This window comes from Convolutriloba macropyga, chromosome 11, assembly GCF_964194025.1.
Source record: "Convolutriloba macropyga chromosome 11, txConMacr16.3, whole genome shotgun sequence".
In the NCBI taxonomy this organism is placed as follows: domain Eukaryota; kingdom Metazoa; phylum Xenacoelomorpha; order Acoela; family Convolutidae; genus Convolutriloba; species Convolutriloba macropyga.
This window is the reverse complement of record NC_134478.1, coordinates 4,762,673-4,778,366: the sequence shown is the minus strand read 5'-3', so window position 1 is coordinate 4,778,366 and position 15,694 is coordinate 4,762,673. Positions and strand designations below refer to the sequence as shown.

Genomic DNA, 15,694 nt, shown 5'->3' with positions numbered 1-15,694 from the left:
AAACGTCTTTAAACTAGCTTAGTGTTAAATCATCAAAAACGGTAGCAATTTATAGCTACAAATTTTTCAAAATTTAATTAACGCTTTGGCCGTTGATTATCAAGTGTCGCATTTTACTTAAGTTTATGCTTTAGTTTTGCGAACGGGTTATAGCAACTATATTTTATACACAATTGTCTGATTTTGGTCTACCGGTATTGTTTAGTGTGTGTGAGACATTACCAGCTGGTCAGCTATCTAATGTACCCTGGAGGAGGTCAGGGGTGAAGTACACGAACAACGAGGCATATTTCGATGTAGTTGAGGAGATTGATGCCATCATTGACAAAGCTGTGAGTTAAAAACGCCCCGAAATTTTAACTTGTTCTAGATTTACATCTCCCTCACCTCCCTTCTGCTACGATCTTGAATCACTGTTTCAGGGTGGCACAGTCTCGGCAGAGATCACTGGCTGGATCGATGCTTCCATAAAGTTGACAGGGATGCCCGACCTCTGTCTGAACTTCGTCAATCCTAGGATTCTTGATGACGTCTCATTCCACCCGTGTATAAGGTTAGAGTGTTTTTCGGATAAATACCTGTTTCAGTTATTTCGGGCTGATATCAGTTTTAAGAATGATGTATAGTCAACGTGGCTGATAAAGTCTGAAAAAACTGGCATTAAACGAGAAACGAGCTTAAAGTAGAGATGTAAGTATTTTGAAGTATTTTTTTGTTTCAAGTATATTTAACCATATGGTTATAATTTTAATTTACTTGTTGCAAAAAAAAATAAAAGCCAGAATTTTGAAGTGACCTCTGCACAGTCATGTGACCTGCCTTGAAACACACATTTTTGGCATTTTTTTAGATCTGACAGTGTAAAATATTGTACTGGTGACTTTAGGCATTTTAAAACTGGAACAGGCATGTTTCAAGTATAGGTATCGCGTCTCAGATGAAGTAACCGAGAAAATCTGGCGTTTATCCAGAACTGCGTCGCGGTCCGAGATGTAAGCTAGAATTTGGAAGTGAAAATCACGTAAATTTGCTTGAAACAACTCGGCAAGTTTTCAAAATTGGCTATGTATATACAAAAAATAGGTATTCTAAAGCGTGGCACTGCAAATTTGGTTCTTGAAATCTGCACATGTGAGTTTCAGGCGGCCTCAAGATTAAGAATTGGTAGAATAACTATTTAATTGCTCTTGAACGAAGTTCATAGCAATTATTGTAAACGTGTGTGTCTTTTTTATGCAAAATTTTCGCTTGACGATTTTGACTTTTCGAGTGACTTTTACGCCCTTAATTTTTTGCGTTTCACGTGATCTAAAATTCTCTCTCAATCACAATTTCAAGCAGCTGACCTCAATTGGCGGCAATTTAATACTAAAAGTCAAATGAAAAGTGCGCCGAAACTACTGCCATTTTCACTTTAAATCTTAATAGTGGTATATTTTAACCTCTAATGTGGTTACTTAAAGCCCACTATTGACTTTGTTAGTCCCATATTGGCTCCCCCCACCGACTGAAGCAGTCGTTCGAGAGCAGTTTTTCCGACGTTTAGTCGGTTATGTTTTGAACGTTCTACTCTTTTCAAAAGCTCTCTTCTGCGATGTTTTGAGACAATGCTGCATGGGAATTGTCCACGATAGTCAACTATTTTGTTCATTATGGTCTTAAAAGGCAGCGATATTAGTTTAAGAGGCTTGGTTGATGAAATCCCATTTTGTTCTAATTGTAATTTGATTGTTTCAGGTACAAAAAATGGGATCAGGAGAAGGTGCTCTCTTTTGTGCCACCAGATGGAAACTTCAGACTCATCTCGTACCATCTCAGTTCAAACAAGTGAGAAGAATTACCTGATAACTGAGCGAATTTGAGTTCCTGTTTCTCTCGAGTTCCTGAGTTGTGAAAAAATTATCTAATGGCGGCACATTAAATCAAACGAATTATTTAGTTTTTCTTCGGAGTGCCAGCTACACACACGAACAGTGTTTTTAAATAAACGAGCTGTAGTATTTTGAACCGACAAAAACGATGCTCTTTTTGTTAAAATAAACCAAAACCGATTCTTCTTCCCATTTTCGAGTTTGACGCATTTGAATTGGAAACATCCTAGAGCTTCTGAAGTGATGGTTAAGTGACTCTGCTTGAAGTCAATGAGAACTTCTGGCGTTTATCGAGAACCGCGAAGCATTTCGAGATATTAAGTCCGAATTTTGAAGTGACTTCAGCAGAGTCACGTAACAACTATGCTTAAAACACAAAACGAGCACTTTTTAAAATGACGCAAGTCAACGGAAGTCAACTTCTGGCTAAGTAGCAACTTCTGGCAATTTCACTTCTGGCACTGCAGACTTTCGTCATTTTAAATTGTGCACGCGAGTGTTTTAATTGTTCCTAATGGTTCCCAATCTCTGAGACTCATATGTTAAGCTTGAATAAAATCGAGGACTCTAGAAGATCGTGGAAAGTAGTGACATAAATCGTGGACAAATGTGAAGAGTTGCTGTCACATTTGTCCACGATTTGGTCCAATCGGCCGAGAAAGGACAAATGCACGTTTTGCAGCGTAATGATATTAAAAATTGTAGTGGAGGTTAAATGCATGGAAAAGTGTTCCTTTGACTCAGTTGATCGATTTTTTTTTTGAAAAAGGAAAGGGCTTTAGAATAAAAAAAAATATCGCGTTCTGATTTAATTATGATAAAAAGCTTTCAAAGAAGAGACCAATATGTCTACCTTGCAATGCTTTAAACGTTGTGTTTATTTGTAGTGTGGTGGCTATTCCCATGTACTGTCGATCAGCAGTCAGTTTCAAAGACGGATCCGGAAGATTGGACATTACAATTGGACCCAAACAGACCATGGGGAAACTGGTACGAGCATAATTTTCGTGAAATTACTTACGGTTCACCAAAGTATTTCACTTTTTTAATAAGGAAATATTTAAATATTTTGGGAAACCATTTCGTTTTGGTATTGGAATTGTTGCCCAGCATCTGCTCGAATGGCTAATTCCTTGTTTTTATAATCCAATGAGTTTTGACTGTATTGGTGCTCTGCATTTTGACAACTTGAAGAGGACTATTGGTGAAACTTCTTGTAATTAAATTTGTTGGAGTCTATTTGAAACAGGAAACGCCGCATGTAAAAGGCAAGCCTGTAGGCCAACGTGCTGAGCAAAAGTAAAGAGGAGAGCAAAAAAGTTTTTGTTATGCCTCCTTATGAGAGAGCGAGAAAAAGTGTGAGGATATTTTACTGAGCGAGCAAAAATATTTTTCGTTTGCGTGCGGCATTTTCAATGCTTTTTTGGTTTTATTTTTCTAATTGCTCACCAAGAAAGTTTGTAGCAATTATATTAGTCTGGCGGTCTTTTGTATGCAATTTTTCGCTCGACCGATTTTTCGTCTGACCCTTTTGACTTTTTGCCCTAAAAAACGGAATAAACAGGAAACATCGAGAGGGCATAAGGGCTCTTAGAGCCTTTGGGCTTACTAGATTAGAAGTATGCGAATCAGAGAAACTGTTTTGGAAACAAACGGTGGGGAAGGCGGTTCTCGGAGTTTCACCCCCCTCCCTCCACCCTATCCCCATCCCATACACATTGATCAACCCCCTCCACCCAATCCCCAAGCTCTGCACATCATTCCACCCGTGAGCCAGCGTGCTCGACGCCCCCACCCCGTGCGCTTCATCCCCCGCAGCCGCGCTTGGTTACGCATGGGATGGGGCTCTTGTTTTTTGTTTGTCCGACGCTCTTTTTCGTCTTTTGTTAACTCCGCAAATATCGTAAGAGTAGTTTTGTTCAAACATTCATGCCGCTCTTTCAATACACTCAGGCTGCTTTTATATGCATGAGGTCGGTCTTAAACGATTTGGAATTGGGGTCTAAGGTAATTTTTTTAAGAGTTTTTGAGCTCATGGTCGAAGTTTTTCATCATATATGAATTCCTGACGCTGAAAAGCATTTCAACTTTAATATTAAGGTTACTGTAAAAGCTAGCAGAGCGAACAAAAAGCGCTATATAGTGAAGGCTGCGAATATAGTAAGTGGTTAAATTTTTTTCGAGGCAACTACTCTGGCAATGTACCGGCATTTTTGTCATTTTCAAAATATTATCGACTCAAGATAAAAGTTATTTGCAGTCTCGTTTGTTTTAAGGTTTTTGTTTTTTTCCAACATCATGTTAGTGTGGGGGATAATTTATGCTCAACTGGGTCTGTCTTCAATAAATTTTTGTGATTGATATATTCTCCGTAGAGAGGTGATTGGTATCTTAAGAAAACCCGTCACGCGTACCATATTACTATCAAGCTTTTTTTAAAAAAAATTTTTGTTGTTTTTTTTTCGAGGAGTTATCGAGTTCTAAAGTTCTGTCAAAATTTGGTTTATTTCTGTTTTGCAGTAAGTTTTGTTCAAGTTTCAGTTTTGTTAAAAGGTGTAAATATTGTTACCGAAAGTGTTAATTGTTTTGTCCTCTAACTACTGCAAGAAGCCGTTTTTAGGCCAGGGTTTAGGGAAATGGTTTTCACTTATTTACTTATCATGTTTATTTTGTTTTAATGTTCTCTAACCTTATCGTTTTTTCTCGGACACTGTCTTTTTTGCGTTTTAAAATTCAGGTTTGAAGCAATTGTTGTTAACGTGTGTTATTTCCTATGCCAAACTTTTGCTGAACGTTTTCGCGCTTTGTTCTGGAATATTCTTGGACTTCTCATGTTACTTTTTCACGCTTCATTTTTGAGTTATCTCAATTGCTCTGATTGTTTGTTGCTAATATAAAAGCAATTGTGAGCGGTTGAAGATTAAAGCCGTTGTAGGTTAATTGTTTAAGATTTCAGATTGCTATCCTGGAAGTCTTGCGTTCGAATCCCCTATGAAGTCGGAGTTTTAGCCTGCAACAAATATTTTCTAAGCTTCGCCCCTAAAATAAAGCTCCGCCCACTTGTTGTTCGAGAGCATTTTTTCCGACATTAGTCGTTTCCTGTTTTTTTTTAAATTTGTCGCACAACGATTGAAGCAATCGCTATAGTCCAGTGTGCTTTTCAATTATCGTTTGACCGTTTTGACTTTCATGGTTTACTTTTTCATCTATCGCAATCGATAAGTTTTCTCATATTAAATCTCTATAGCGGCATAATTAAGCTGTAATTTTATTTGCAGGCGATTATTTAACTATAATGCCACTCTACTTACCTGTCACGGTTGAAGTGCATGGCAATGAACTTTAACCCTCGTCAGTCGCTTGAAAGCAATTTGTCCGACAGTATTCGGTTTCAATATTTTTAAGCTTTTGAAGCGGAATAAACTTGTAAAACTTGTGAAGTTGCAATAGAACCTGGAGTTCTCTAGTAGTTTTTGGATGTACTTAGTATGTTGAAATGGCCGGGAAAGCATAATTTAAAGCTGAAAATATTGCAATGATTTTGCAATTGCAGATGAGTTTTTGGTAAGTTTTTAGCAACAAAACAATGGCTTTGAAGATATTGACTGGAGGATCATTAGGCGATTTTGTGGTAGCTGTTGCTTTTTTTAGTTGCTCTCAAAGGAAGTTATTACGCAATTATATTAGTCCTTCAGTCTTTATGCTGTTTTTCATTTGAAAGATTTCTCGTCTGAACATTTTGACTTTTGTCCCCAAAAACGGGATAAACAGGTAACTTCCAGAGGGCATTAAGCTCTTCTTTTTTGTTTTTGTCCCACGCTCTTTTTTGTCTTATTAACGCAAATACCGGAAGAGTAGTTTTGATCACAATTCATTCCGCTCTTTCAATACAATGAGGCTGCTTTTTATACTCATGACGTAAGTCTCCCGTGAGCCCCCCCCCCTCGCCTCGCGCTCACCCACGCCCCTTCTCGATAGCAGTTCACCCCCCCCCCCCCACACACACACACACTTTATGGACCACCCTCCTCCTCATCAGCCGTGCCCAGGGCCCTCTTAATGGATTTGAACAAGGAGGAGCTGGTGTTGAAGGTATAATTATCTACTTTTTATTTTTATATCGTTCAGTAGTGAGTTTTTCAATTGTTTTCGAGTTTTTCGATTTTCTTGAGTTTTTTAGCTGCCAATTGTTCTACTCTCTGGGAGTTCTTGATAGAAAGTATTGGTTTTTACTTAACACCAATTATATCAACAATATAAGCATTTTTTCGTATTTTTCAATTCATTTTTTGTGAAACGAAATTTGTCTTCCTTTTTTCCTCCTAATTTAAAAAAAGTTAACTAACAGTTATGTTTAGTTGTTGCTATCGTCTAAAAACAGTCTGTGTTAAATTGTTCAGCATTTTTTTGTTTTAGTATATGTTTGTTTTCTATTCTAAATTGAACACAGGAATGTTGTAATTCTTTAAAATTGTATATTTGAAGATATATTTTCAGTCTCACTGCAGTCTCTGACCCAAGTTGGGATTGAAATAGGTAGAAAGAAGGAAACATAACCGACTGGTTATGGGGGTTGAAAATGGGGGAGAAGTTTTCATTATACCTTTTTGTGGTCTTCTATAGACATGCAATGGCCGTCTATTCAGATAGAACCGCAGTTTCCTATCTAGGTACTCATGAACTCCTAATCGATATCACAATTTCTGTGCTGTGGTTATGTTTACTTACAACAGTTTCTGATTTAAAAAGCAATTAAACCAAGTCTATTTATTTGGCGCCAAAGACGTGCTGCTTCATGTTCGTTTTTGCCAAATAACTCAGGATTATTTTTTTCAGTCGGGCTTGACTTCAGCTTTTTGCGCTTGATTCTTGATTCTTTTTTACGCTGAGTTCGCTAACTGCTATTAATAGTCGGTCTTTGTCCTCCAATTTAAAAAGCTAATTTCGCCATATTTAGTGAGACTGCAGACCGCATTTGAGCAATTTTCGACAAAGAGAAAAATTAGGATATCATGTTTTATGTGCTCTCAAACTAAGTTTGCAACAATTATTTTAGTCCTGTGATCTTTTAATGGGATTTTCCGCTTGATACATTTTCTATCTGAACGCCATAACCAGGTAAAGCTCGGAGGGCATTTAGTTGCTGAACACCTCGTTTAGAGCTCTCTGTTAGTATCTGTCCAATTCGCCGAACCTGCTAAAAACGAAAAATCATTGTGTAAAGGGAAGTTTTTAGGCGTTTTGGTTCCCCTCTCTCATTTCGTACCTCCTTCTAATCTTACCTGACAAATACCGAATCAACCGCTCGCCAATTGTTTGAGAGCAATTCGTCCAGTCGGTTATGTTTCCTTCTTTCTACCTATTTCAATCCCAACTTGGGTTAGGAGTTAACGGTGGCTATTTTCTGACAATTAAGCCGACTATGTTTTACAAAATCCACCGCTAACTTTATCAACTGAGTCCCGTATCATTTTGGTGTCAATGCCAAGCAAGACTAATTAGAAGCTATTTGCAGCAATTTGGCGGCTCTATTAGAATGGTTAGTGGATTTTAAATTAGAAAGCTGTTGAATGTTTTAACGATTCATTTCTCAGACATTGTATTGGAATTATTTTTTTAACCCTCGTATAATTTCTTTCTACTGTCATTTAGAATCTGCCTGTTTTGTCTATGTCACTTTTTAAAGACCTTTCTTTCACTTCTGCACCACCTCAAAGCAGTAATTTTATCCTTCGCATAGTTTTTCATCCCTGGTCGATGCAAGACAAAATGACATTCAAATATTGGAATCAAATTTTGTCGCAAGGCGCTGACAGATGAGAGACCTCGAAATTGAACTTGAAATAAGATGATCAACTTCCGAGTAGTGAATGATACTGTTATATATAACATATATAGAGGGGAGGGGCATTCAGTCAAAATTGTACATTGGTGTCCCTCTGTTATTTAGGACCGAAAACTCGTTTTTCTAAAATTTTAAGAAATCGTTTCTGGGGCTAATGGTTGTTAAATTGTTGCTCATTAGAATATGGGAGATATATTTTAAACTGTAAACCACTATAATTGTGTACCGTTAGCGTATCATATAAAACCCTTATGAGGTTAGTTCGCAAATGACTGCTCTATTTCAGCTAGAGGATGTGGTGATCACGATTCCCTTCAACAAAGTAGTGCTGACAGTTACCCTCACTGGTAACCAGGGCACGACCTCTTTTGACCCTGCCACCAAACTTTTCACGTGGAAAGTGGGCAAAATTGATCCACAGAAACTGACGCCAACACTCAAGGGAAATGTTAGTGCTTGGAAAGTTATATGATCTACTCCTGTGAACAGTTTTTCGAGGCTCTGGTCAAACTTAAGCGTGTTTTTGCGCTGCTCAAAGATTGTAACTTTTTGAGAAGTACTTAGAGATGTGACTAACTATTGCAAATATCATAGTAATTCTGGATGAGCTTAAATTTTCATTTGTAGACGGTTATATTCTATGCTCTTCCAAGTTGAAATTATTAATCTGCAGAAAATAACGTGCGTTGGATTCCGAAATCCTGATTTTGTGATAAAATTTTGAGAGGCTCGAATTTCAAAAGTGAAATGAGCTTTCGAATCTGAAATTAGTTGTGGAGATCTAGAAAATATGACCAGAAGATCAAGTCCGTTCCGATAAGATGGACGTTTGCTTCGTTTGTTTCAGATCCAGTTCCCAGTTGGATCCCCGGTGCCAGAGAACCCGACTCTTATGGTGGACTTCAAGATACACCAACTTGCAACATCCGGACTAAAAGTGAACAGACTCGACATGTACAATGAGGTAACTAACTCTGCATGCTGTTTTAGATTCAGAATTACCAAAGTTCCCTTCTACTGCCACGGCTTCATTTATGCCATCGGTTTTTATTTTATACAAATAAAAAACTAGCAAGTCCGCAACACCATAACAAGAAAATCATTTACATGAATAGAAGGTTTAAAAGTAAAGGTTTCTGTTTCGCACCAACTCGGGCTCTAGGCCATGCCCCTCGTTTAACAGCTATAGGTATCACCTCCTAAGGTATCTATGCCTATTGCACTTGTCTTTTGCTCTTTCTACAGCAGATTTCTGGACAATGGCGTTTATGACTTGTTTTTGTCATACCGCATGCCTAATGAGCGCAAAAAATGTGCAAATTAGGAGCTTAAAAATAATGGCAAAGCGCGTCTCAAAACGCATTGAGATTGCAAGCATTTGAGATCACGCAAAAAAAAATGCGCGAAAAAATTAGTTGAAAGCTAAGAGTTCTAAAATAGCGCAGAATCTGTAAAACTAAAACTTTGCAGAAAAACACACGTTTACAATAATAAATACTTCAAACTACGTTCCGGAGCAATTGAAAAACACGTAGTACCCAGGTCAGTAAATCCTACATCTGGGCGAGCATACTTTCAAGCCCTCGTAGCCTCGTGGTGACTGCACCTGGTTAACAGTCTTTTGTCCCAGGTTCGGTTCTCACCCATGTACTTTGAGCCTATTATGTCATTGACCTCTCTCGGTATGTTTGCTTAACCATGCTGCTCAATGCGGCTCTTAAACATGCGCTTCGAGAGGTCCTTAAGCATGCAAAAATTTTGGCTCAAATAAGAGTTTACTCGTTTAATTTATACGATTACCAACTTAATCCTCCACAGGAACATAAAACGACTCGCTCGGCAAGAATTGCTCTCGAACAACAGGTCGCATGGTGTCAACTAGAAACTTTCATGTCTACAAAAGTGAAGATACTCGACAAGGGTTCAAACCCTTGGCCCTCAGAATGGCAGTCCTCCATCTTACCAACTGCGCTATAACCATTTCTTAACGCCGTTTCTCACAATCGCTTTTATCGTATAAATAAACATATTTGAGATTGCGAGCATTTGAGATCACGCAAAATTTTAAAAAAATGCTTGAAAAACTTAGTTGAAAGCTATGAGTGTTCTAGAATAGCGCAGAATCTGTACAGCTAAAACTTTGCAGAAAAACACACGTCTACAATAAGAACTTCAAACTAAGTTCCGGAGCAATTGAAAAACACGTAGTACCCAGGTTAGTAAATCCTCCCTCAGGGCGAGCATACTTTCAAGCCCTCGTAGCCTCGTTGTGACTGCACCCGACTAAACGTTTTTGTCCAAGGTTTGGTTCTCATCCATCTACTTTAAGCCTTTTAGGTCATTGGCTTCTCTCAAAATGTTCGCTTAATCGTGCTGCTCAAGGCAGCTCTTAAACATGCGCTTCGAGTGGCCCTTTGAACATGCGAAAATTTTTGTCCAATTTTAGAGCTCACGTGCTTAATATAAAGTATTGGCATTTTCATCCCCCAAACACACACAGGAACATAAAACGACTCAGCGTCGATTTTTTCTCGAACAACAGGCAGCATGGAGTTGAACAAAATTTTCATGTCAAAAAAGGTAAGGTACCCGACACGTTCGAACCCTCGACTATCAGAATAGCAGTCCTCCATCTTACTAAATGCGCTATAACCACTACATACCACCGTTTCTCACATTTGCTTTTATCGTATCAATAAACATATTTCAGATTGAGAGCATTTGAGATTGCGCAAAAATCAAAAAGTAAAGCGTGAAAAACTTTTTTGAAAGCTTATAGTGTTCTAGAATAGCTCAGAATTTGTACCGCTAGAACTTTGCAGAAAAACACACCTTTACAATAAGAACTTCAAACTTAGTTCCGGAGCAATTGAAAAACACGTAGTACTCAGGTCAGTAAATCCTACCTCTGGGCGAGCATACTTTCAAGCCCTCGTAGCCTCGTGGTGGCTGCACCTGACTAACAGTCTTTTGTCCCAGGTTCGGTTCTCACCCATGTACTTTGAGCCTATTATGTCATTGACCTCTCTCGGTATGTTTGCTTAACCTTGCTGCTCAATGCGGCTCTTAAACATTTGCTTCGAGAGGTCCTTAAGCATGCAAAAATTTTGGCTCAAATAAGAGTTTACTCGTTTAATTTATACGATTACCAACTTAATCCTCCACAGAAACATAAAACGACTCGCTCGGCAAGAACTGCTCTCGAACAACAGGTCGCATGGTGTAAACTAGATTTTTTCATGTCTACAAAAGTGAAGATACTCGACAAGGGTTCAAACCCTCGGCCCTCAGAATGGCAGTCCTCCATCTTACCAACTGCGCTATAACCATTTCTTAACGCCGTTTCTCACAATCGCTTTTATCGTATAAATAAACATATTTGAGATTGCGAGCATTTGAGATTACGCAAAATTTAAAAAAATGCGCGAAAAACTTAGTTGAAAGCTATGAGTGTTCTAGAATAGCACAGAATCTGTACAGCTAAAACTTTGCAGAAAAACACATGTCTACAATAAGAACTTCAAACTAAGTTCCGGAGCAATTGAAAAACACGTAGTACCCAGGTTAGTAAATCCTGCCTCAGGGCGAGCATACTTTCAAGCCCTCGTAGCCTCGTTGTGACTGTACCCGACTAAAAGTTTTTTGTCCAAGGTTTGGTTCTCTTCCATCTACTTTAAGCCTTTTAGGTCATTGTTTTCTCTCAAAATGTTCGCTTAATCGTGCTGCTCAAGGCAGCTCTTAAACATGTGCTTCGAGTGGCCCTTTGAACATGCGAAAATTTTTGTCCAATTTTAGAGCTCACGTGCTTAATATAAAGTATTGGCATTTTCATCCCCCAGACACACACAGAAACATAAAACGACTCAGCGTCGATTTTTTCTCGAACAACAGGCAGCATGGAGTTGAACAAAATTTTCATGTCAAAAAAGGGAAGATACCCGACACGTGTTCGAACCCTCGACCCTCAGAATAGCAGTTCTCCAACTTACCAAATGCGCTATAACCACTACATACCACCGTTTCTCACATTTGCTTTTATCGTATCAATAAACATATTTCAGATTGAGAGCATTTGAGATTACGCAAAAATCAAGAAGTAAAGCGCGAAAAACTTTTTTGAAAGCTTATAGTGTTCTAGAATAGCTCAGAATATGTACCGCTAGAACTTTGCAGAAAAACACACGTTTACAATAAGAACTTCAAACTTAGTTCTGGAGCAATTAAAAAACACGTAGTACCCAGGTCAGTAAATCCTACCTCTGGGCGAGAGCATACTTTCAAGCCCTCGTAGCCTCGTGGTGGCTGCACCTGACTAACAGTCTTTTGTCCCAGGTTCGGTTCTCACCCATGTACTTTGAGCCTATTATGTCATTGACCTCGCTCGGTATGTTTGCTTAACCATGCTGCTCAATGCGGCTCTTAAACATGCGCTTCGAGAGGTCCTTAAGCATGCAAAAATTTTGGCTCAAATAAGAGTTTACTCGTTTAATTTATACGATTACCAACTTAATCCTCCACAGAAACATAAAACGACTCGCTCGGCAAGAACTGCTCTCGAACAGGTCGCATGGTCTAAACTAGATTTTTTCATGTCTACAAAAGTGAAGATACTCGACAAGGGTTCAAACCCTCGGCCCTCAGAATGGCAGTCCTCCATCTTACCAACTGCGCTATAACCATTTCTTAACGCCGTTTCTCACAATCGCTTTTATCGTATAAATAAACATATTTGAGATTGCGAGCATTTGAGATTACGCAAAATTAAAAAAAATGCGCGAAAAACTTAGTTGAAAGCTATGAGTGTTCTAGAATAGCACAGAATCTGTACAGCTAAAACTTTGCAGAAAAACACATGTCTACAATAAGAACTTCAAACTAAGTTCCGGAGCAATTGAAAAACACGTAGTACCCAGGTTAGTAAATCCTGCCTCAGGGCGAGCATACTTTCAAGCCCTCGTAGCCTCGTTGTGACTGTACCCGACTAAAAGTTTTTTGTCCAAGGTTTGGTTCTCTTCCATCTACTTTAAGCCTTTTAGGTCATTGTTTTCTCTCAAAATGTTCGCTTAATCGTGCTGCTCAAGGCAGCTCTTAAACATGTGCTTCGAGTGGCCCTTTGAACATGCGAAAATTTTTGTCCAATTTTAGAGCTCACGTGCTTAATATAAAGTATTGGCATTTTCATCCCCCAGACACACACAGAAACATAAAACGACTCAGCGTCGATTTTTTCTCGAACAACAGGCAGCATGGAGTTGAACAAAATTTTCATGTCAAAAAAGGGAAGGTACCCGACACGTGTTCGAACCCTCGACCCTCAGAATAGCAGTTCTCCATCTTACCAAATGCGCTATAACCACTACATACCACCGTTTCTCACATTTGCTTTTATCGTATCAATAAACATATTTCAGATTGAGAGCATTTGAGATTACGCAAAAATCAAGAAGTAAAGCGCGAAAAACTTTTTTGAAAGCTTATAGTGTTCTAGAATAGCTCAGAATATGTACCGCTAGAACTTTGCAGAAAAACACACGTTTACAATAAGAACTTCAAACTTAGTTCTGGAGCAATTAAAAAACACGTAGTACCCAGGACAGCAAATCCTCCCTCTGGGCGAGCATACTTTCTAGACCTCTCAGTCTCGTGGTAACTTCACCTGACTAACTGTATTTTGTCCCTGGTTCGGTTCTCAACCATCTACTTTGAGCCTATCAGGTCATTGACCTTTCGATATGTTCGCTTAACCATGCTGCCCAATGCGGCTCTTAAATATGCGCTTCGAGAGGTGCCTTAAACATGCAGAATTTTGTCCATTTTTAGAGCTCACGCGTTTAATAATTAGGATTGAAAACATTTGTGCATATGGGAAATGTCTATTTTTGGATGATCCGGAATAGCTCTCAATCAGAATTTTAAAGGCGAATGATGGTAACCCTAGCGGTATTTGATGGCAAAAAAATGTGATTAAATCCGGCAGTGTAAATATTTACAAACTACTCATTACTTTAAGATTACAACAGAAAATTTGAGTGAATTCAATTTTCGTCGCTCGCATATTAAACGAAAAAAAAACAACGCGTTGAGTTTTCGTTTTTTTACGTCAACCCAAAAACAGTAAGTCTAATTCATATTTCCAAATTTAAAGTTACGCCTTGTTGAACATTCTTTCACCTAGCCTTGGGGGAGAATTCTTTAACACAAAGAGGCGTGTACTGATGTTTTTTTTTGCATTATAGCTGGAATGAATGTTGTATGTATGTATGAATAAGGTTTCACAGAAATGTAATTTGCGGAGCCTTCTAGCTTTTAATTTATTCGTTGTCTTAACAGGGTGAAAGTGTGAGTTTGCCCAATTCATACAAACCTGTATACATGTTTTTCATCCGTAGTCAATTTTATGCATCGATGACTGATATTTATAAACAGCGAAAAGATTTGAGTTGGAGGATGAAATTTCTAATTAAGAGCTGGTGGATAATGGATCAAGTTTATTTTGGGCACGAAGTCGGTTTTTGAACCACGCTATGTATTTTTGGGGCAATTATGAGTTAATCGTTCTATGCCTACTAAGTCGGGGCGATAGTTAGTTCAGCTTCAGCTATTTTTTCATAACCTGTTTCGTTGATGATTATCGGTGACTGATATATCATTGATATTGTTTTTTTCAGAAATACAAGCCATTTAAAGGAGTGAAATACTTGACAAAAGCTGGTCGCTTCCAATTCAGAACATAATCTTCTCAATTAGCAGTGGTCGGTCGTACCGCACCTGAGTCAATGCCCATCAACCAATCAAAACAGAAATCAGAGAACTGTTCCGCCATCCATGTACACCTGTAGACTTATCATCTTTATTACCAACTGCATTATTATATATGGTCTAGAATTTCAGATCTGTTTCCTCTATGCTAAACATTGCCATTCAACCCTCTCTTCCGTCGGATCCGTAGCATTACTTTAAAAGAGACGAAGGCAAACTCTATCTATAAGGTAAAAGAACTGCAGGCTTTTCAATGGATACTTGTATGAACCAATTCTCAACGTTCTCTTTCGCATTCTTAACTGGTCTCCGTATCCAACTTTCATACGAACATCCGGATTTTTTCCTTATGTGCCCCCAATACGTTATTACCTGATGCCCCCCTCCCTCGCCTAGTTACATAGCACGTACCATTACGTAGTAATTTATTGTAAATGTATAGCACGTGCGTAAATATGCACCCACTAAGCTGGGGGGGGGGGACAAACTGAAAAGATCCGAACATTCTATTTTGCTCTAATAAATGACTGATTTTGCAGAGCCTAAAAATAGGTGCGGACTAGCTATTATAATTTACTTCCATCAATTATAGTTCCTCACGTTATAGAAAGAGGAATTGTTACCCCGTGTCCACGGATGAAAATACAGGTATCAACGCAAGTGGAGTTAACAGATTTGAGAAGTTTTGTTGAAGGATCTCTAGAAGTATAATTTGCATGCTTATTGAGAAATGAGAAATAGTGCAATATAAATTGTTAATCAGTATCAGACATTTGCTAATCGAAAAATCTCAAGTTTTTTAAAAATAAATTTGAATAAAGTATCTGTATATCATTATATAAATTGCTCTTTCATGTACAATTAAGGTCCTATGTGTATTTGGTTTTAATGAGTAAATAAATTATAATTTTGGTTAACTTATTAGTTTGACGCGTTGATTTTTGTGCATTTGTTAGTTCAACTATGCTATATATGTATCTTCATAGTTTTCAAATTAATTTTTTCTAATGAAGTTCAGATAACAATTTTAGGGTGGTGGTCAAGCAAGCCGATAGGCAAGCCAGCAGAATTCTGAAAATCAGGTCAAGTAAGCCGAAAAATTTTGTGATACCCGTATTTTAAATTCCCCCTGGTGGGCCGGTGGGCGCGCGTCGCGGCTTCGCCGCGTTAACCGGCCCGCGGTTTCCGAATTACATCCCACAGCGGATGAGAGACATGG

General features: G+C 38.4%; 1 protein-coding gene across 2 annotated transcripts in view; it reads left to right on the top strand.

Moving 5' to 3' along the window:
• LOC142349909 (AP-3 complex subunit mu-1-like) overlaps window positions 1–15,487 on the top strand; it is a 378,054-nt gene extending 362,567 nt beyond the window's left edge. Inside the window, exons 6-13 of one of the 2 annotated variants that reach the window (XM_075401755.1) lie at window positions 206–332; window positions 423–553; window positions 1,738–1,827; window positions 2,759–2,861; window positions 7,387–7,410; window positions 8,003–8,164; window positions 8,564–8,680; window positions 14,385–15,487. In XM_075401755.1, the coding sequence (XP_075257870.1) occupies window positions 206–332; window positions 423–553; window positions 1,738–1,827; window positions 2,759–2,861; window positions 7,387–7,410; window positions 8,003–8,164; window positions 8,564–8,680; window positions 14,385–14,450 (820 nt within the window). In that variant the 3' untranslated portion in view covers window positions 14,451–15,487. The remainder of the gene's footprint in view (window positions 1–205; window positions 333–422; window positions 554–1,737; window positions 1,828–2,758; window positions 2,862–7,386; window positions 7,411–8,002; window positions 8,165–8,563; window positions 8,681–14,384) is intronic. The other variant, XM_075401756.1, reaches the window with a different exon arrangement.
• The last annotated feature ends 207 nt before the right edge of the window (window positions 15,488–15,694 follow it).